Genomic DNA, 23,603 nt, shown 5'->3' on the forward strand with positions numbered 1-23,603 from the left:
CATTTCCTGTTAAAAAAAAATTAGCCTAACTGTCATCTACATAATTAATTAAACAGAAAAACCACATTTGACGCAACGTTTTTTTTGTATATTAAATTTGAGCTATGTAAGAAACGTATTCACTGATATTGGCAAAATTGTAATTCGCTTTGTGACTATTCACTTAAATCTGTCTCTCGGTTACTGGCTCTAGGAAAGTCCAGGGATCGCTGGTTCGAGTCTCAACAGCGACAAATAGATACTGCACTATTTTTGTGAATTATACATTCACTTCATGGATATAGTAGGCCTACATGAATATTATATCTTGCTGCCTGATGTGAATTTCTCGAAACATTAATCATATATCGAGGTTGTTTAGAGGATACGCCTGCTGCAAAAATATTGACTACTTCAGCAATTATACAAAATAAGAGTTGATTTTTTATCCTTCCCTTTTCGGAGGATGCTCAACTTGTGTTTCTTTATTTACGGTATATACACTATTATTACATAATTATTACACGGAACAGTGCTTCCTAAAGTATAGCGTATTGTTCATAAAGAAGGTCGCGGATACGGAAGTAGTCTTCAGTTAGTGAACCTTTAACAATTAAACCCCGCTCGACAGTTACACTACGATTGTTACAGTAAAGTACACCTTCCGAGAATTCAGCTGAAATTCCGTTTTTCAGTAGTACCTGCCAAGACAAGAAAGTTTAGAATATGTAACATATCGAATATATTTATAAATAACAACAACAAATAAATGTTTCAACTGGAAATCGTTATATTACAGAAAGTTGCTCCAACGTTTCTCTCATCTCGATAAAAATCAAGCGAGTTTTACGGTAAAACAAGCCATTAAGTTAGCACGTACCTAAAGATAAAAGGTCTGTTTTTATTTGTTTTGTATTATGCGACTTGACCACTGCGAACGATATGCGCCTGTTTATTGTTTCGTTTTCCGAATCTTTAAGGCGCCACTGTCATTTATGCTCATTCAAACTTTTGGCCCGAAACCGAACCGAAACTCGACCATCCACATATTCGGAAATATCAACTTTATGGACGAGTATACTATATACAAATCGTCTCATCTTGCCGAGTTTTATCAGTTCGGTTAAAAAACGTTTAATTATATTAAACGTAAGCATTTAATTTTTTTAAAAAAGCTCGGAACTTTTTCATATTTCATAACGAAATATTTCCTGCTACCGAATAATTTTTAATAGCCACGCATAAGAAAATGCTATTAACATTATCCAATTCACCTACTAAGTACAGATCTTTTGAGTCGTAAGAATCGTAATAGGAAAGAGAAAATCAAACTGACTCCTTTTATGGTTTTCCCGTTAATAAAATGCTCGTATTCAATGAAGGCATACCTATTTTAACATATTTTTTAAGCTCACCTACGTAAGTGAACTCTGCTAGCTCCATCACCAAAATCCAACAAGACTTGGATTACTACACGTGCGTGATGTCGCAGCGTCCAGTCTTAAAAACATGCACGTATTATTATGATTACGGAAAAACTGAATACAAACCTGTCTGAAGTCTGATAGCTTGAAGTCGCTAATGAATAACGGATTGTGCCGTGGACGAAGCTTCTGGTCTTGAACAGGTTGCAACGCCAGTAGCTCTTCGGTGGCCTCATCGCCACGCCTCAAGTCCGAGTCTTCTTCAGGTTCGGCCACCTCGGCGTCTACCCAAGCCAGCTCATCATTTTTAACTTTACAGAACTTCAACATCGCTAGCAAGGACTCTTTTAGCTTAACCTGAATAAACATACGAGATCGTCCTAACATTAGTATGATTTGGCTATTAGAGCTTCGGTTATTCTACGATTTGTTGCTACACGTTTCTGGCTGTATAATGCAGAATGCTCTTAAGTAAAACTAACTGATATTATCACAATATATTACAACTGTATTGAGTTGTCATTGTAGCAATAGATTCGCACGTAAAAACATGCGACCAATCTAGAGTAGCGAATGATATATAATAGTCACGATATAAAAATCAAAAGAAACCTAGCAAACCTGATATATATGAGACTCAGTAGTGGCATCAACGACTTCGTGAGCCCTCGGAGCAAAAACCCCGTGACCCTGGACGCAGCCGGTTGACACACAATAATCGTAGAACGCTTTTGTATTGCTTTCGTCTCCTCCACGAACAATGACCAGTCGTTTGGGCTTCATCATTTGCACTAAGGATCGAATGGATTCGCCATCACTACGTCCCTCAAAGTCTATATACTGCACATTGCAACGAACCTGAATGACAATTTCTTTAGCAATACATTTGGTGGGAAGTTCTGATGGTTCAGGCGGCGGCTCTGATTTTACTTCTTCTTTTCCTACTGGAGGTTGGCCGTTACGCTGTTCATCTGGTATTGTCGGCTCTAAAATGTCACCGGGAGCATTCAAACCCATATTTGAGAACATCTCAGGATTAATAATCTCCCCGTATTCGTCCCATTTAAGTTTATCCTCACGGACGGGAAACATTAGGTGACCCTTCTTTGTTGGCTTCTGAAAGAATGACTGCTTTTCGGCAAAGCCACTTTCTGAGGTTAAGCGTGGCCGCTTTGAATCGGGCTCCATTTCTTCCACATCCTCGATTGCTCCATCGACGTCACTTTCGTCAGAAGAGTCTTCAGTTTTGAGCTCTTTCTCCTTTTTAACCCGCTCCACTCGAAGATGCTCTTCAAGCTCCTCTCCTTCCAGTGGAACTCTTTGCTTGAGCGTGAGATGCACAACTTTCGGTTTTTGATCTATAAGAGTGCGTGCTAATGTCCCTGGCGAGCTTCGCGATGTGAGAATAACAGAGTTCCTTTCACTACTTGCCCACAGCATAAAAAGGTCTCGGGCATACCCAGACTCCAAATCGGGCATGGAAGCGAGAACAACCTTTGGTTCGGGGACTGACTGGATTTGGCCGTGGCTGTAACATGGTATGAGGTACTTGAACTGAAAAGGATTGTTGCGTGCACTTTCGAAAGATCGCATCACTTTGTCACTCATCCATTCCACCTGTGATTTGGCAAAGTCTATAACGCTTTTCGCAACATTGCTTGCCATCACCAACGAATAGGCCATGAGTCCTGAATCTTGATTTCTCCATAACTGTTCAAGCATGTGTGCTAACTCTAAGACTCGACCCGCAGTATCAACACCTATGAGCACGTTTCCACCAGAACGGACGGTTGTCATGATTGTCGTCAGAAGCTGTTCATCCCGGGTTCGCCTACGAGGCTGATTATAGTTTGCATTGAAGGCATCTGTAATTAGGAGTGACGGCTTTTGAATCGTTTCTAGTGCGCAGCGATTAAGGTGACGTTCTCTTTTATGATTATAGTCGACGGCATACACGATGTTCTCTTCTCCATCCTTGGTGATTCGCCATACCGTTCCCCCGAGCATGTGGCCAGCAGGTAGTGGCGTAATGCTGATACCGTGACCTTTTCCCTGAAATTGTACACTTTGACTGTACTTTAGCTGCGTGATCATGTCAAATGCTTCGTCGACATCGTCAAGGGAAAACTGTTCAAAGTGTTCCATATTGTGGCGGGACTGATGCAGGTCATACATAAACAACTGGCCCATTTTATGAACTGGTACAGTAGCATAAATCGGACATTTTATTTCGTGGCGCAAGTGCGGCAACGCACCCAAATGCAGCGGGTCAGGATATGATAACAAAATCGCGTCCGCTTGACTAACCAATCGCCGCATATCCTTGATTGGTTTCGGATTAAAAAATTCGTCCCAACCAAGATCGAGAAGAATCTTGAATTCATCGATTTGTAAGAGGTAACAGTGTGGAGACTCATCGTACACGCCCGATATAGCGTGTATTTTCACAATTGAGTTCATCTTCGGCACCAGAAATTGACGTTGTCGCTGTTGTTGTTGAAACCTGGAGAAAGTAAGCAAAGTAGTAAAACTCTTATTCTTTCTTATGAATATAACGTTGTGCTCGACCCTTTGTTGCGAATTAGGAAAAAACTGTTGTATTAAAAATAACAAATTTGTAATGCTTATCAGGCTTTTTCGGCATGCCTTTTATATAAGCCTGCAATAAGTACACAACCATTTTGTCCCATTAAAGCGTCATGACAATCTTTTGCACTGTCAAAAAGTCACCCGTGACACGCGTCATTAAAAATGAACATCATTTAACTAAATGCTGTGCGTTGTCAGAAATATTGAGCTACTATTTATCCATGCTTGCCCAAATTTTCCTTTTTCCATGGCAGTCAAAATACGACAAAGCTAATCAAACTAATCGTCATATCGGAACGTTTCTGCTCATTAAATATACTAAAAATCTAAATATTGACGTTTTCATAATTAGAACATGACAAAATTTAATACATAAATTTGAAGTATTGCTTCAGAATTGCGCAATAAATGTTTGTTGTAAATACTACCACAGTTTCACTCTTTCTTTAATAGAATTAGCCAGGTTAGTTAACCAGACTTGTTAAGCTAAAGCTACCGGCACAAGTTCGATTTTTCTATGTACTGCTTACCTGAGTCATCTATGAGTCTCTATTAGAAGTGATAGGGTATATTTTCTACTCTAGTTCCTCTTCAGGGAAATGTTTAAATTACTGACGCGTATCCTCGATCTGTACCGGTCGAATAATTTAGGAACTAAGATAAACCCGCGTGCATATTATGAACTTCACACCACACACAAAGCAATTACCACATCGTTCTAATACTGTTAAACGTCTTCGGAAGTGGAATGTTCCATCTGCCGCTACTGCAGCCCGAAACCTGATCCTTTCATTGCACTCCACCTACCTTTGTCCGGGATAAAATACCTACTATGCCAATTCGAATCTTGTTTTCTCAAAAATGATCATCCGAACAACCGTTGCAGAAATAACACTTCTTTTTTACATCGGCAACACAAATATCAACAAAACGCCTTCATCCAACATCTGCAATAAGATATAAAAAAAATGGCGCGCAAGTAGTGCCCAGCTCCCATCGAAAGTAACAGAAGAGCTGTGGGAAAGCAATGGTCGTAGTTCTTTTTTTACTCGGTGCGTATAATTCTCATTTTAGTTGCTTCCTGTTACTTGATGCATTGCAGGATTCCGTGGTTTATCAGACGTTTATATAAAAACGTTTTTTAATTTTCATGCAGTCCTTTGTTTTTGTTAGGTCGTAGTTGGACCCGCTTGAGAGAGGAGAAATTCATCTATCAGCAGCAGCAGTTGCAGAGCGCTACAGTGTAATCGGCGGTGAGCACCCTATGATCGCTAAACCGAACACCTAGTTTGTGACAGCGGGGAGATATTTGGTTTTTCACTTCTTTGTGACAAGGCGAATCTGTTTAACATCATTTTAAAAAGTACGAATGCGTGCCTGTTTGGAAGTGTGATGTAGCAATTTATTTGGACAATGTCGACGACCACATACATTGACATCCCATACAAACCGGGTCCTCCACCAACAGTGCATGCCTCCAGCTTTAATTATAAACCCCGTAGAAGTCTCTGGAGAGTACGTATTCTACTATTAAGCATATTACTCATCATTAGCGAGATCAGAACCATTAGCACACACGATGTATTCGATAAAATCCTACGTGCAACGAGCGCTGAACAGTGACCCCAAAAAGCATTCTATTGAAACATAAATGTAAATATACGTGACACAAAAGCCAAATATAATAATTGTAATATGGTTTAATGAAACTGCATTAGAACTGGATATTATGGATTTCACACGAGAGTGAGACCACAAAGTATGATGAAAATAAGCCTAGTAAATTGAGACTTATTAGTATATTAATTAGCCTGGTCTTAAGTGGGTCGACAAAAACAACGCAGTTTTGTAGTAGAACCACAGTTTAATAATCGTGCGTGGAATTTATCAATTTTTAACAATTGTGTGATACCGGATCTAGTAGTTAGTAGCTTTGCTAGTTCGGACATCTAGAAGTTTCTCATAGAAGAAGCCATCTCATATGTGTGCCCAAGATATGTAGGAATGGTCAAAATATCCGTTGAAGTTTTAGTTAAGGTAAAAATAACTTTTGTATTCAGTCGCTATGTTGGTCTTACGTTGTTTTGGTCTTCCGAATCAGATAAATGAATAAAACTAAGGTACACTTAATTTACTTAAATACTAGGTACGCATTATACGTTTAAAGTTATATTTGCATATGGTCGCCGATACAACGTAATGTCGGGTGACTACGCAGGAAGACTAATCGTAAAATATCCAACAAATTGCCTGGACTCATTCAGATTTGTTCCCTATAAGTTTCTGTTGAAAGTGCAGAAGTTGAAGAATTCGAAAAGCGCCTCCATAATAATGAACATCTAATTTTGTTGGCACTGCTTTAAGATATATTTTTTTCTTTCGATAAACTGTATGGGATTGCAACCCGATTGATTTACTTCGAGCAAACTAATCTGAAATGTTGATGATATCGAGATTTAAGATTAAAAATCGCGAAATACCGTTTTGTACTCATGTTGCCATACACTAAATCGTTGAGTATCAAACGTGACAAACATGAATCCTGTTTGAACACGACGCTATTATATAAGGGCCTAACCCTTCGTGGCTCATTTCTTGTTATATCCAATATGCATTTGTATTCTTTAAGATAATCGAGTCATGTTCCCTCGGATATCGACTCTCGAGTTCTTAACAGACAGGTTGTAGTGAGCCCTGGAAAACCGGAAACTTTGAGATGTTTACAAATATAACTTAGAACTATAACGGGGGAGGGGGGGGGGTCGAAGTATAAACCCTATGTTCGCTGAAGATTTTATTACACCATAGAAACGGTTGGTTCGAAAAAAATTTTTGAACCCTAAAATTAGTTTCGTGGAAGACCCTTACAAAGGTGAATAACGAACGAATAATGTTGAAAGTTGTAGTAGAAAGCTATCCAAGGATTACTGTTGTTAGTGCTAAAAAGCGGCGCTTAAAGAATACCATACTTTTTCAGCTCGGTCCAATTTATAGGGTAAAACGGTTGACCAAATCAGTGCCCAGTGATTTGAACAAGGGTGAAAAATCGTGACTCAATCGTGATCAAAATGAATTGTTTTTATAATAGCCAACGAAATAACTGTTATCTTTAATTAATTTTATTTTTAATGATTCTCTAGAGAAAGAAACTTTTTAGCAACTTGGTGGACAAGAACGAATGGCTGTTATATCCTACCTCTTATAAGATACATAGTTAAGTGTGTCCTTGATCTTATGAAGTTAGAGCCACTTGGCCTTTAGTGGCATGTTTTACCCCTTTTTTCTTATTTTACCTGGCCAAAGATTTTCATAGCTAATTCATATGACATGTTTTTCTTATAGAACTTTGTGATGCCTTACAGCATTCTCTATTTGAGATTGGTTCCTATAAATAAAAACAGGTCTTTTTAAAAAGACCTGTTTTTATTTTTCGCAATGGTTTTATTATCAAATGCGGAAGACCCTTTATACGAGTAATAGGTTTGTTATTACAGAGGGTATCAGTATCGGACTGCCTTTTAGCCATTGATCTCCGGGAGACTCGGCAAGTAGATGTCCAATTGCATACGCAAATTATTAGAAAATACGAGGAAGTTTTGGAAAACAAAATTAGAGCTGTTAAACAGTGGAAGCTTATTTAAAGTGAGCTGTAATTAGTGCTTAAAATAAAATTAGTTTTGTACCGTTGGGTTGCCGTTGGGCTGGGAATGAAACGTCTTCTCTTCTCTAATTTAAACTGTGGGTTACTAACTAATCATGTGGTAGGTGTATTGACAGTTGTTGTTGCCGTCACAATTACCTATGGGAATGACTGTGGGAATTACGACAAGAAACGGTTTAATCAATGCGTCTGTCTAGCTGAATGTATATACTTAGCATGCAATAGTTACATAGCTTAGCGTTGCTTACCTGTAGAAGTAAATGGATATAAGCTGAGTATTTAGGCTCACAATGTAATGAGAGCAGAGAAAATAGGCCCGTCGTGGTGAAGTACTGTTGCAGTAAAATATCAGCACGACGACAACATCGATAACAATCGAGTGATGAATTTGTTAATGACAGAATCTGCTTTCTAGGAAAATTATAACAAGTTGGAAAAGTAGGACTGGCACGGTTCCACAGACCGCCTGCACTAGCTAATACCAGTAGCTTTCTACGTGTATCCTTTTAAAGATTGTGCTCAAAGCGATTCCAATTTAATGCGTTTATTTAGTGCAATTTTGGATTACACTAAATAAACCTTTCTGTTGAATAAATCTAGGAGGCAGTGTAGCTCTGCTTGTAGTAGCGATAACGATATTGTACTTACCTAGAGGACTGAATCTTTCATGTAATAAGTAATATAGGAGCAATAAAGAACTAAGATAGATCTTCCATCCTGAAATCTATCTTGGTTGTGATGTGCCGTTACCATATGCCGTTCATCTAACCTCCGCAGTTAACAGCAGATCATCTAGGACATCTGTAAGTACAATAAACGTATCGTACCCTGATCGTTTAGAAAATATCGCCAGTGAAGTCAGGCTGTATGAATGTAATTATATTTTCTTCAACTTATTCGTTTGTCTCTTCAAGAATATAAAGGCTTGAGATAAACTTTGATGCAAACAAGATATCACATGTTAAACTCTATCGCAAAAAAATGCTGTCACGAGCACATTATTTGATATAATCCAAAACTTTATGTCCCATTAGAGCTACCGTTCAGTTGTATGCTGATCAAGTAGCCGGCTTCTTCAATCCAAATGGGGACAAGAACAATTTAAGAGAGTAGCACAATGCACGTGACCTTTTAACTGAATAAGGAACCTTCTCACTGATTATCTGACGGTAAAGCTGCACCTATTTGACTATAAAACAGCTTCTTTCTGTTTAAATAAACGCACAGTAAGAGCCTAGCATATATTTTCCACTGTCAGAAGCTGGTGGTATATATATATATATATATCCTGTAGAAGTTATGGCGTCGACGAGACTTGAGGCAACGATTCGTGGTCACTGTCGTCAAAGTAGTAGCTGCTCAAACCACCGTATCCGCAATCTAGTACAATGGATTTAAAAACTTGATATATATATGAATTGGATGTTCGATTATAATTAGTATTATATCATCTCTTTAGTCACACAATAGGCGATGTGTAAAAATAACGGAATGGGCTGATGAATGTTTGGGACGTGCTAAACGTCACACGCGCCTGGCAACACTTCTTCATTATATATGCTTGTTATCGAGGTCTGCAATAATGCTGAGTAATTAGGTATTCGTTGAGGTTTTTAGTGTTGTATGATTGCGCTGAGATAGTCAGCGGATAGGGCGTAACACTCCCGTTCAGTTAGCCGTCGGGCCTAATAGATGCACGTTCTCCATGGACATGTGTCCTGAGTCAAAAAGGTACTCGTAAAGAGTTCGGTGCATTTTTCTTTATCACACAAAAAACTCTTCAAAAATAAGCTAAAAACACGTTAGGATGATACTCGGACTTTGCTAGACCTTATTTGTTACAGCGGTATATCTATTTTGTTATTCTGCAGCACCTTTAAGCGATGCATGTACGTATATATCCCGCCATTGACAAATTAGTTGCTTCGATTAAGTAGGCATAGTGTTGATAAACGTATCATCATTGACTTTCATAATGATACGTCGTTCTGGTGATCGTCACTGTATAACGCACAATATGACAGCAATTGCTTTGATTATCAAATTTCTTCCTTGGGGGCGATCTTAACGACGTCGCCGTACAGTGTTGTCAGTTTGTGTCTAAAGCTTGGTTGGCTCAGTGTTTCTTGGTAGAAGACCCATAAAAGAGATAACCTTTTTAGTCGTTAATTGTGATAAATTGTGTGTCGTAATAAATTAAAACCGAAAAACCGTCTACTTTAAACTGGCTTGAGCGATAATCGTTATAAGAAAATTTCCTAAGTGGAATGCAAAAAAAATACCTTATTGGTCATACACGATGCACAGTTTTGTCACATTCACATCCCTATCAATCACGCTAGGCCTCGTATTATGCATGATAGTAGCAGTAGATGTTTCCTATACTTTTAGCTTCATGCAACGAGCTCGTGCCATTTGGTATCCATAGAGGGATATTTTTGATACCTGTTAATACTTATTACGGATACATATGAGAAACGTTGGGGTATTTGGAATAGGAATAGACATCAATTAATGAGGTCGAAAGACGTCATTAACTCTCCTAAGCTAATTTAGTTTTTTTAATTTTCAAAATATAGTGAAGAAAAGCCTGACTCAAATATTAAAACGGTCTACAATTTAACTGTCGTAACGGTTTGACTATGGAACCACAGCAACAAAAATAGGATAAAACTTTAAGCTCTTGTTGGCAGCCTACATAAGGCGCTACGAGTACGCACTTTGTTTTGTAAAGTTAGGGCTTCTTGAACAAAAAATACCTTCAACGAATTCGATGAGTTGTTGCTAAACAATGTAACCCGATCATTTTTGTTACTACAATTGCAAAACTCGATTAAACGTGCAAAGCACGTATTTTATGGTTTACTACTAATTTATGACTATTATCATTTTCTTAATTTAGCAACAAACACTGTTCAAACTGCACCAAGCTTCGCGGACCGCCATAGACATTTATTTCCTAATCACTTTTAACCAGTAACGCTACATAACTGCAAGCGGGCGTTTGCGAACTCCGTTTATGTGCCAGCAACTCTTTTTTTTTTAATAAGAGCTCTTCTCTCTATTGAAAGCGCGATTCGATTGTGTAAAGCGGTACGCACCACACTCAGATGTGAACTCCCGCTTCCATCGCCAACTCGAAGTGTTTACGGGTCTTCTGCGCATCTCAATGATGCCTGCAAATGGTTTCTAGAGGTCTTCGCTAGTTTTATTTTCCAGATCGCTGCTATTAAACCAATCTTTTCTTTAAAAATCGAAGGATAAAATACAACAAGCTGCATTTTATTTATCGTTTGTACTTTACCTTATTTGTTGCCTCACATTTTACTAATATTCAACCTATTATTTCTTTAACGTTCAACTACCGTTAACTTGGCCTGTCAAATTTCTATTAAATTATTCAAGAATATTTTTTTAAGCAAAAGTATTTTTTTTTATAAAAGAATCAGCAACGATTTTTTTAATATTATTAGCTCTGACGTGATTCATTTTCTGTGATTACCCTTTAAGTTATGGATGCGAACTTCCCGTCTGCAGCGTTTACTGCTTGCCATTGTTGTTGTATTTGCCCTTGGAGTGCTGTACAACCTGACTTGGAAAACAACAGAAATTGTAAGACCTGAGTCTTTACAAATTATACCAGAAGTAGCTCCCGCCTTCTCCGACCGCAAGTACGTGCCAGTTCCGCCATCTCAACTAGATGATATGCGAGCAAATAACATCGACTTAGAATCTCATCAACCTTTACCTATTATATCCGACCAGTCAGACAGCGTCAAGCAAAGAAGGTAACTAATTAGATTATATAACTCATTTAGTTGCTTGTTTTTTAAACTATATTCTAATCTGAAAGTCATAATTTGTTGTCAATTCAATTATTACATAAATCTGAATCTTAGGTTATTGAAAGTTCTAGTGACCATCCATAGCAGTGATACGCATACGCTCTTAAGGGGAGATTTAATTTTATAAATATTTAAAAAACGGTTTGGCTGATTGTGTAAAATGCGCTCTAGTATTAGTCACTACATGGAGGCAGACAATCTGTTTTATTCATATGCTGTAAACTAAACAAGCAGAGAACGGCGTTCACTTAAAAGAGTGCAGTCAATAGCAATGTACTATTTACATATTTTACAATAATTTACTATATATTTACTATTTACTATAATTTTTTTATTAATTAATTTACTATAATTTACTGTATGTTTACCATTTTACTATAAATAGTCGGCGTTTTTCACTTAACAAAAGGCGGAGCGCTTTACTCGAATTATTTTCTTTCTTTAATTAATTTATTATGTTTTTATCGTAAATGCCCGTAACCGTCTTTCATCTTTCTACCAATTTACTTGTTTATTTCGCTAGAATTTTTTAGGTCTAGTGTCGAAAAAACGATTGCTAATTTAATTTGCAATAAGATTGAAAAATGTGATAATCCGTTGGTGTGCAGCTTGGAGAGTATAGTGGGCTCCAAAGCATCTCCTACTTAGGCTCTGCCAAGTGCGACCCGATATTGTAGCACAGAGGGATGACATTGCCTGGTTAGTAAGATCTTTGTTGTTTTGATAGCCTCCTTGAATGGATGCAACCGTCTTGTTTTCCTTTAGGATTTCCTGATGTATAAGATTAATTTTGGTGTGTTTTTTGAAGCTATCGACTTCTTTCTGCTTTTTATCGACGTGAAGACACAACTTCACGTCACCGGTGACAATTCTATGTTGAAATTTGTCATGGTGGCTGCGTATTGGCTAAATCCGGGTGAGATGTCGAAAGGCCATAACTGTTTGCTACTTACTCAGTTCGTGGGACACCTAAGATTCTAATTTTCAAATAAATCGTATAGATTGAAGATATCTCTCTATGGCCATGTGACTTCATGTTGTTGCCCAAATTACGAGTTGTTTGTCAATTATTTACCTTCAAACGTACCTACCGACGGTTCTCAGTGGACCCAGAAAAGGCCGACTGGGGCGAGGAGCAACCTCTAATTCAAAACGCTATTATTGAATTTTACGAACTATTTTTGAGCAATTCTCTGAAGCAATCGTATACAGTACAAATAATCGTTGCTGCTTCTATAGGATTTCGACTTCGAACAAAACGAAATAGAATAGGTGTTGGAAATGTATTTTTTCACCGGAAACAAATATCTTAGAGCTCTTTAGCTTGTGCACGATTCCATTTACTGCACAATAAAATTACAACAGGCCTATAGAGGTGTATATATATTAGGTCGTTCAATATGAATCGTAGCATATAGACTCTAACTTTTCGATTATTTTCACAGGCTCAGTTTTTCATTTTTATCGAAGTGCGCACCATTATTTTTTACCACCTTTTGCCATATGGATGGTGACTTATTTATTCGGCTGTTGCACAAGTCTGAAATACGAGACCCTACGACATCCAGAAAGGCGGTTTCGACATTGTTACGGTTTGAGTAGTTTCGCGCTATTAAGGCGATTAAAAAGAATAATTTCTAATAGAATGATAATGTCTGACGGGTATTGTGGATAATAGAGAATCTTCAACTACAACTCCTGTATTTGCTTTGATCCTCGCGGCGGTAGGTTAACGGTTGTTGTATATTAGAAGTGCTCTACCTTTGTTTACTAACCTTAGTTGCGGAGTTCTTCATGAAATTCTTTAATTCTTGACAATACATGTAATCAACGAACCAAGGCTTATAAAACTGTAGTAGATGACAAATACGTGTACTAGAACACTAAACAGATTCCATAGCTTTCAGAACTAGATATTATAAAGAACTGGATATATATAAAGTGGTATCCCGGCTATTGAACTCTATCTATTCACTGATGTGGCTACCTGCAATTATCATAGAGGCTATATTTCTCATCATCAATCACAAATAAGTGCAAGTATGCATAAGCTATAACGTACAAGCATCTTTACACCTCTGCTTCCGATTTTCTCTTCCAGGGCCCTTTTTCGGATCCAAAATTTCCTTCCCAAAATTTTCAGAGCCAACAGATGGTGGTGTTCGTAGTAGAATTTTTACTGCAAAGTTTATCCAGGGCGCTGTCTCCACCGCTATAATTGTGGATAGATTTCATGTCCGAAAACCACTCGAATTTTTTCACTTCATTTGACTCAACACAACTTGCCTGCCAAAAGCCCTAGTAATGATATTCAAGTGGTCGGTCTCATACTTTGAAGAGTTCAAGTGTATCTTGAACACAACAAAAGTAGTCATAGAACAGCGTGACCCCAAAATATGACATCAATGTTTGTCATGTGTTATAAATCACGATATAAAAGTAAACAAACAGTGGAAACGTGGAAGGGAACGGAAACATTAAAAAAGATTCTAACTAGTCTTACAATCTATTTATTACTAGAAGCACCTATATGCTCTAAGTGTATTTTACTTTTATATACTGATTTAATATCACATACTATTTTATAATTTTAGGGAGGCGATTCGAGCGGCGTGCCGTCATGCGTGGCGAGGCTACAAACGATTTGCGTGGGGCCACGATCACCTATTACCCATTTCGAAGCGTTTCGAAGACTGGTTTGGACTAGGTTTAACAATTATCGATGCTTTGGATACGCTGTACATAATGGAACTACAGGATGAATTCCAGGAGGCCCGAAACTTCATCAAAGATGAACTGAATTTCAATAAGAATAAAGACGTCAACTTCTTTGAGGCATCAATTCGAGTTTTAGGCGGGCTTCTCGGTACCTATACTTTAACCAAAGATCAATTGTTCCTTGACAAAGCGGTAAGCTTAAATTTATAATTTAGTTACGACGTCTTAAACCGCGCAAAGCTGTAATTGAAGAAAGTGATTAGAAGAACCAGCATTTTATATGTTTGTTAAAAAAAATGTGTGTAGTTTTAATGCCAAACTAGTGAGATTGAGAACGTGTTATCTCTCCCTGCTGTTGCAAATTTCAATTTAAATAGAATGCAAGGTTAAAATAAGGGAGGCAGCTGATAATAATAGCCTATCGTCAGAGAGGTATGATCATTTTTAGGGCGCTTAGAGAAATACCTAGCTCTATTCTTGTGCCGAAGGATCGTAGCATAGATCGTAGCATGTTTTCTAATATTATAGTACGCGGTAACTTGGACGGCAAAGTCTGTTACGACTACTTCAAGCCCCGTTAACAACTCATAGTACACAATCTGTATGAGTGTTATTACTCCGAAAGGACCATTTGTAGCTTCTCTACGCACCGTACCATCGTCCATATTAGGACTTTGTGATATCTTGGACAAAATTGCCAATGGCCGTTTAGTCAGGACCTCTGGATTTACCTGACTAGGGTCTCGTAACTGCTTTTTATTAAAAGTTATTTTACCCCAGCAAGCAACACAATTGACTGACAAGAAACAGCTTAAAGAAAAATAGTCAGTGGAACCTGTCGTGGTATCAAATTTAGTATGTATTTCTTCTGTGGACAAGTTCAACATTTGTGTTGACTTCAAATGTTGGAAATCGCATCTGGATTGTTCAAGTTCTGATGTCAAGGTTAAGCCTACACACTTTTTCCAACAATAAATACAGGCACGGTATTTGAACTATATGAAAATTAATAAATTGAGCATTATTCTTGAACCAAAGGAGCAGCCCACTACCGTTTTTTTTCAATGTCATCATCCGTGAAAACAATTACTTTTCTTTTTTGGCATTGAAAAAGAACCAGAACACTGCTCCTAACGCGATTTGATTTATTTGAAAGATAGATGCAATTCATTATGATAGAATTGTGTACGACAAAATATTGCAATGCTTCAAATCCAATCGCACCTCTTTATGTTTGGGTCGTGTATATTTGTCTATTTACAGAAGGACATCGGAGATCGTCTATTGCCAGCATTCAACTCACGCTCCCGAGTTCCGTTTAGTGATGTCAACATCGGTGCAGGCGTGGCTCACGGTCCCAACTGGGCGCAGGATTCTACTGTGTCCGAAGTGTCTAGTGTGCAGTTGGAGTTCCGTACACTTTCTCGTTACATTGGTCAGTCGAACCGCTTTACTTGATGATAAACTACTTCATTTTTCCTACACATTTTTTTCTCCTTTACGTTGATATGTCAATTTAATGTAGGCATCAAAATGAAAAATCCTAAAAAAACTGTTAGGTTTAGTTTTAAGGAGAAGTGATCTGTTAATTATCAAGATAATTATATAAATACACAATAAAAGAGGCTTTACTTCGTCAATGTTATATTATGTTACCTTATTATATATTTAATTTTTTTTTTATTAAATAGAGCATGGACTTTGTTTCTTAGCCCTTTATGTATACAACATTTATATTTTCAACAAAATCTGGATAAATTTACTGTAGATCATTACGTAGAACTTAACTAAGATGGGCGAAACAAATAATTAAAAAACTTGCTTTTACTTCACTGATGACCTAAATAGAATTTTGCCGCGAAATGACTTCGGCAAGTATTCCGATCGTCTGAAATAAGTATAAACTTTCTCACAATCATATTGTTGATAATTATTGATAGCATCACACTTTGACCATTCGTCAGACGATAGTTCTCGATTATGATATAGAAGAAACATCATCGTCTATAATTCTGGCAGATATGATTCAAAAAACACGTAGAAAAAAACTAAAAAAGAAAATACATTCATTCTTTTTGTATGGGAACGCCATTTTAAATCTTGGTCAGGACTTGCTCCACTGCTGGATAATAGTATATTACTAAGCAAGCTTAATGAAGGCGTCATTACTAGGATGTTTGGCAAAGCTATGCATTGGGCTTCAAGTGCTTGAATTATTAACCTATTTTGTCCATAAAGGCTCATGGGGTTCGATGCTTGGGAGACTACAAACTAATCTCAAGGCTGATACTATGAATATAGTAGTTTCCGTCATGCTGCGTGTATTTGCGTCATGGTGAGAGAAGTTTTCACTAAACTTTTTCGGCTAAGGCCTTCCCCGTGCCAGAGAAGGTTCACGTTTTCTTTATATAGTGTAACTGTACGCCTTTATACTGAATATAACATGACTCAAGTGGTTCTTCGAGCCCAGACTTATTTTTGATGTTCATATGGAGCAAGCGTTAAGAAATTTGGAGGCAGATGCCATGAATGTTAATCATACTTTCGTATTAAAATGAATGCGCAAAATCCAGTTTTTTTAAAAATGTATTTAAAACTGGCTTGTATGCAATACGTCAATAAATACAATTCCCTAGAAGACGCGGACTGCTTAAAGGAACTTCTCTTATAAAACTGAAATACAAAGTTACATTTATGGGTTTATAAAGCTCAACGAACGATGCATTTAATTTTATTATCTAGGGCTGAAACTTACGTCACTGCGAAATAACTAGAAGAAATATAACTTTAGCGCATTGAAAAACAACGAATTTTCATTTTTTTCATTTTGCAAATCAATGTGAAATAAACTCTACTAAAATTATAATTCTAATAATGTACAAATCTTTGATAATTCCAGACGATCCGAAATATGAACAAAAAGCATTCTTTGTTTCCGAGCACATTCATAGCCTTACGAAGCCACGCAATCTAGTGCCTATGTTCATCTCAACAGACACAGGCCGCTTTGGCTCAGACCAAACGATTACGTTGGGTGCTCGTGCCGACTCCTACTACGAATATCTTCTAAAGCAATGGATTCAGACTGGAATGAAAATTGACTTCCTACGTGATGATTATCTAGCAGCTATGGAGAGCGTGCGAGAGCATTTAGTTCGCCGAAGTGTCCCTAGCCAACTTCTATTTATTGGAGAACTTAAGGGCAAAAACTTCTCTCCAAAAATGGTCAGTATGCCTAATATATTCCACAATCTGTTCTGGCTCGCCCACAGTTTATTTTGAATATAGACATTGTTAATGAAAATAAATTTACCGTCGCGATGCAATTTATATTTTACTTTTCGCGGAAACATATCGTGACCAATGTGAGTCACATGGTTTTTGCATGATCTTGTTGCAGGATCACCTGGTTTGTTATTTACCAGGAACTCTCGCTATGGGCCATTTCATGGGAGGACTCCCTAAATGGCACTTTGAATTAGCGGAGAATCTTTTGCAGACGTGCGTGAAAATGTACACAACAACAGCGACCGGTCTCAGCCCTGAAATCGTGCACTTTAATCTTGCTAAAAATGGAGATCATGATATTATAATTAAGGTGGGTGACACCTACTACTTGGCTTAGCTTAGCGTTATAGCCCTTGTTTTTCATTTATCCGTAAGCGAAAGAGAGAGACCCCCATGGAACAGAGGACAGAAAACAACTTTCTGTACTTGCAACTACTCAGCGGCTGACTGGTGCATTCATGTAGGACTCATTGGTCAAACTAGATGATTAACAGCTGAAATTTGTATATGTGCATTTTCCATAATCTCAAGAGCAACCAAATTTTTTGATGACGTCAAGGGAATAAAATGCCCATCTCAGGAGTAAGTAAAAATATAATTCGAATAATTAGTTACTTGACAAGGTAATAAAATCGTTATTGTACAGTAATAATAAAAATAATTCTGTTGTTCATATATCATTTAGTCTAACGATGCCCATAACTTGCTTCGACCGGAAACTGTGGAGTCTTTATGGTATATGTGGTACTTTACGCGGAACGAAACGTACCGACGCTGGGCGTGGGACATTTTCAAGGCATTCGACGACTACACTAAGGTTGGAAAGCCTAAATAATTATTTTTAGTTCATTTTCATATATCGGCATACCGCAGTCCGTCGAGTCAAAGTCGAAATTCGTTTATTTACGTTATAATAATTTTTAGAGCGAAATTTTTTTTATTTATAGAATGTGTCTCAGAAGCCGTGTTTCCAGCTTCCAACCAGGACTTATAACTTGGCTTATTATTATTATTATTGTTATTATTAAGATTTACAACTTGATTGATCTTAATGAATGTAAAGAGGAGCTAATAGCTCGATATCTATCGCATTGAACTGCTTTCATCGTTACTCACGCGTTGTAAATTTGCATTTCAGGTTACATCTGGAGGATACACATCGATCGGTAACGTCCAGAATAAAATGTACACTCGACCAAGAGACAAAATGGAGTCTTTTTTCCTTGGAGAGACATTAAAATATCTATATTTAATGTTTGCCTCCATAGAAGACTTGGAAAAATATTCGCCGAAGAAATTCGTGTATAATACTGAAGCACACCCGCTCCCAATATATGATCATCAGTTATAAAGACAACTACGCTACCAACGAAGCCTAAAATACTACGACTAGGTCAGAAAGTTGTGTGTGTATGTGCATGTACGAACGCGCCCGCGAGCGCCGGTGTAAGTTAGTTTTACATTAATTGATACAGCAGGATGCACACATCCACTGCTGCTTCGGATGTTGATGGTGATAATGTTAACGGGGAGGACGGAAATAATGATGAGGATTCATTGGTTGGAATTGTTACGTTCAACGTGACCAGAGGCTAGCAATAGCCTCAGTACTTCTGACTACACTTAAATAATCGATATGAGGTGCCAGCGGGGAGAGAGCAAATTACATGAGGCAGCGTGGAACTCTGTCTCATATAATTTGCTAACTTCTGAAAGATGGCTTCCATACCGATACCGTGATAAACGGTGCATATAATGCATTGAGTTGCAGTCAATTCAATGGAATGCCATTTACTTGCAGCTACCGAGGATAATGATGATGTCTAAATATTGCTATTGTTAACAGACTCAGGAAGTTTACAAAAAGACAAGTAAGTTATTTTTTTGTAATAAAATATTTTTGCGCTTGAGTTTTGAACATACCTCGTAACTAGCGCTAATTTGTAGCTAAAATGGGTACCTTCCTAGTGCGAAGCTCTCGCTTTGTACGGAACTGTTTGTCTGCAATCAAAGCAAGTTTACGATACATCTATAAAAGAGGTAATACAATAATGGGTTTATTGGCGATCTAATTAAGCGTATATGAACAGCCGTCTCTAGCAGTTGCTTCTATGGCAGAACTCGACTTTTCGAACTAGACCTAAAATTAAGCCCCTGGTTAAAATTTCTTTAGTGATGTCCTACTTGTCTTGATTGTGTAATTACATGTAATAAAATATAACAAATAAGATTATGCGTTCGCTCTCGAATTATAATCTAACTATTTTGGTAATGCAAATAACTTTTTAACGCTGAACTTTATCGGAACATGCTTGCTGATCGAACCATTTGCTCTAATATATGTAACGGAGCAATCTAATTACTAACATCGGAAGGTCGAGCACACTCAACGGATGCAAAGTAACAAATATTTATCATCGTACAACAAATGACAGGACTGTGCACTTGCGTGTGCATGGTGCCGATTTTCCTGCTGGTAATCTATTCGCCCGGAATGTAGTTTTCTGAGATGGTCGCTGTCCGATCGTGAGTGGCTACTCAGTTCATAAATCTTAGGGCGTACTTAGGCCGATTATAAGTACGGGTAGTAAGCGTAGTCAAAGTCTTATTTAATTGGCCGTTATTTAAGTGTATTTTTTCGTTCCACTGCGAGATGCTAAAAAAGAACATGACAGAACGAGTGATGACGCTTTGGTCAGAATTGACCCCTGAAATTTTCAAGCTGAAATGTTTGTTATTTAACGAATTTTCTTAAAACGTATTTTGTTAACAGATTCCTTCTATTACTATTGTCAAATATGCAGATGTATTTATAACAGCTTCTCTTATGGATTTTGCATGTAGTCGATATCTAGATAATCTTTGTGTCTTGCAAAGGTTTTGGGACGAGATTATGCACATCGATTCCGTCGATACTTCACGGACCTTGTGTGCACCACGAAAGATATTTATCGTTTACAGCCGGATTCTTAATAACGTGGAATCCTCCGTCGGAAATATGTATTGTACTAGTATGCTATCAAATATTTTTTAATATAAATTTTGTTAAATCTCCAAATATTTGAAATGACGATGCCAACTCGTTTTGACATGGATTCAATATTGTTGGGAAATCCAAATACAAGCCAGGTTGGTGCATTTCTGCCTACCACATTATTTTACCAGATTTTTTTATTTCCGGGTCAGCTTTTGACTATATCAGGTAACAAAACTCATAATAATTTCACAAAATATTCTTAGCATGAATCACTTGTTCTGAATCTTGTAATGATCCAGCAAGCCACAAAATATAGCCTTCGAAAAAACACAGGCTAATGTAAAGAAATAAACCAAATCCCGTACCCTCTACCTGCGTCAAGGCACATTACTGTGCAAGATAAATTCTGTTCTATCGATCGAGGAATTGCTATGGATCAAAGAAGACTGTTTCCTAGCGCCAACATGGCATGATAACGGAATAGCGTCACCTTGCAGCGATAATTTTTCCAAAAAATCTACAACTTGGATTTCTTAGCCTAAAAGTTTACTTAGGCTGTACAACGAAAAAAATATTTGGTTGTAACGAAAAAAAAAAATGGTAGGCAAAACTTGAATCCAAATTTCCAAAGGCAACTAATAATTACTTGATAGTACTGCGTTAAGAAGATATGATGCAATCGCGATGTCTAGTCAATATGTTTGTAAAGTTGGGGCAGGTGTATTCGATACGAAAGATATGTATTGCTGTTTAGAATGATATATGACTATTACTAATATTATTTATTACGTCGCAAGTACTTATCTGTACTACGTACTTATGCTAAATAGAGAAAAGGCTTCAAGCCATTTTGTAGCAAAGAAAGTGCGCCAATGAAAATCCTTTATAAACTGTACAGTAGATTGTATATATCTATATATACATAAGTACTAAAACTACAATCTATATAGAAAAACATGCTAAGTGTGAGGTCAATTGTAAAGTACGGGAAACGAATAAATGTGAATTTCACCTTTACGTAGAAATATGTGGTTATTTTAGCTTAAAATCTCTGCGTATGCAAAGCATCGATCGACATTTGATTTGACCTTAGGCCTGACCTATAGTTTCAGTGTATACCTATTTGCGTTGATGATAGATTATTGAATCCGTTGTACACGTCAAATATCTTGTCAACGGTCCTTGCAGTTCGATGCACATATAGTTCCAGTGACGTTTAGAATTATAAAACAATATGGGATACATTCGCTGGTCCTCATTGTGCATTTCAAATGCCATTAGTATGCAGGTGCGAATCCCATAAAAACACCTCGACGATCATTCGGCCGCCTTAAAGATTATGATTGATTCGCTATAGTTTTAATCACTTTTCTCAGGTACGACTCAACGGCCCGTAGGTATACATGAAACAACCGCAAGTACAGGCTGTAAATGGTGCCAAATTGCACGGAGTTTGTAATACCGTGTTGAGAATTCTTTACCAACACTCTAACGACATGGAGTTGGTTTATGAGCGCAATAGATTTTCTAGAAACATCACATCTGGACCCTGTCAAGTGAATTTCCTTCTTTTATTGATAGATGGGATAATTTGGCGTTTCTTGAGTTGACTTTCGACCAGATAGCTACGCATCAGACCGTTTTATTATCAATTGGAAAGTTTTATAATTTCAATATTAGCCGTAGATAAGAAGCCACCAAATACTTTCGATTGGTTTATATCACCCAGCCTGTGTCATACCCATTGATTGCACTAAAACTGTTAGCTTTTAACAAAACCATTTCGTTCATCACCGGAAGTGGAAATGCACGCGATCTTCTCTGGTCTATAGCTATTAATGTCAAACTTACTTTTTGCATACAATCGCTTAAGGATAATATATATCGGCTGAGCTCTGTCAACATAAAATGCTGTCTGACACTTATGTAAAACCTAAAAAAAGCAGTATTCGTTACCGGGAACGTTAAAGAGTATACAACATGATGTAGTCATCATTTTACCAACGTGTACGATACTTATCGACTCAGCTTAAGGGTGCCCCCTATCGTTAAGCCGCCAGTCAGGCACAACATGATTAATACTTGTGTCAGCAAGCGGCATACAACAGTGGGAACAGAAAGCAAACAGGATAACTGCTGATCCTTTATATATGCTGACCCGATTATAACTTCTATTTGTTTAAGACCTCTTGAACTTCATTTAGATGCTTGCCAGCACATCGTGAACGAAATTGAAATCTCGCCGTCGGAGAGATGTGAGGCCAAAGGTTTGAGTAAAGTGCACACGAATCTATCCTGCAAATGTTTGAAGCTCTAGAGAGGGATAATCATGAGGTTCTGTGGTATTTTTTCAGAGCTGTCACCCTTCAATTATCATAACTACGATAAAATTAAGTGATCTCACATGGCCATACACGCTAAAGACTACGTGTATTACGTCGCCAAAATAAATGATAATGATTTTTCCTTCGTTAGATATTACTCATGGGCTGTTGAGCAGCGAATCTATTGTGGCCTGTAGACAAATTATCAGTCAGCTCACTAAATGAATGAATGTTTATTGTTTTCCTATAGGGTGAACTAAGACAACGTAGATTAAAATTTAGTATAATTGTGGCTGCATTGAACTCATACAGCGTTTAGCCTTTTTCTTTGAAGGTTTAGACTTCAAAAAGCTTTAGAGAAAAAAACCCAAATGCATTATACTACACAATCTAGGCCGCCATTTCTGGTCACCCAAACGGGAGGAACACCAATAGCGAATGTCTCGCAAAATTATAGCAAGTAATGCGTGCCAAATAGAACCGTTGTTTTGAATCACATGTCCTCGAGGTTTCTACCATTTAGTTGAGCTATAAAAACTGGGTTATAATGTATGCCGTTCACCATCGACTATTTGTGCATTCACAGCGGTGTTTTCGAAATAAGAAATAGTCGAACGATTCCTTCAGTTTAAAATCCGGGCCCAATAGAGATACATTTGGAATACCTTTCCCCTTAGTGAAATATACGCGGGTTTTCGTCACTACGATGTGACAATTTTGCTCAGTTAGAAAGCCATCATCATGAAAATAGGTTTCACAACTGAAAATAATATTGTTGAAGAACTACCGCAACACAGC

The 23,603-nt window shown here is 37.6% G+C and overlaps 2 protein-coding genes across 5 annotated transcripts; one reads left to right on the forward strand and one right to left on the reverse strand.

The window, feature by feature from the left end:
* Positions 1-400: 400 nt before the first annotated feature.
* Cpsf100 (cleavage and polyadenylation specificity factor subunit 2) lies at positions 401-4,906 on the reverse strand. 4 transcript variants are annotated; one of them, XM_022831431.2, is made up of 4 exons: positions 4,824-4,906; positions 2,025-3,906; positions 1,530-1,760; positions 401-680 (listed from the first exon to the last, which is right to left on the reverse strand). In XM_022831431.2, the coding sequence occupies exons 2-4, from the start codon at positions 3,861-3,863 to the stop codon at positions 519-521; spliced, it is 2,232 nt and encodes a 743-aa protein (XP_022687166.1). In that variant the 5' UTR covers positions 3,864-3,906; positions 4,824-4,906; the 3' UTR covers positions 401-518. The 4 variants fall into 4 exon arrangements, with proteins under 4 accessions (XP_022687166.1, XP_022687158.1, XP_022687175.1 ...); XM_022831423.2 differs by having other exon boundaries at positions 4,800-4,896; XM_022831440.2 differs by having other exon boundaries at positions 4,523-4,879.
* A 309-nt stretch (positions 4,907-5,215) lies between these two features.
* alpha-Man-Ib (alpha-Mannosidase class I b) lies at positions 5,216-21,498 on the forward strand. Its single transcript, XM_022831459.2, has 8 exons — positions 5,216-5,507; positions 11,164-11,441; positions 14,093-14,408; positions 15,480-15,651; positions 17,116-17,441; positions 17,617-17,814; positions 18,190-18,321; positions 18,643-21,498. Exons 1-8 carry the CDS (start codon positions 5,406-5,408, stop codon positions 18,853-18,855), a joined length of 1,737 nt encoding a protein of 578 aa, XP_022687194.1. The 5' UTR covers positions 5,216-5,405; the 3' UTR covers positions 18,856-21,498.
* Positions 21,499-23,603: the final 2,105 nt, after the last annotated feature.

Source organism: Varroa jacobsoni, unplaced genomic scaffold (genome assembly GCF_002532875.2).
Source record: "Varroa jacobsoni isolate VJ856 unplaced genomic scaffold, vjacob_1.0 scaffold_33, whole genome shotgun sequence".
Lineage (NCBI taxonomy): Eukaryota > Metazoa > Arthropoda > Arachnida > Mesostigmata > Varroidae > Varroa > Varroa jacobsoni.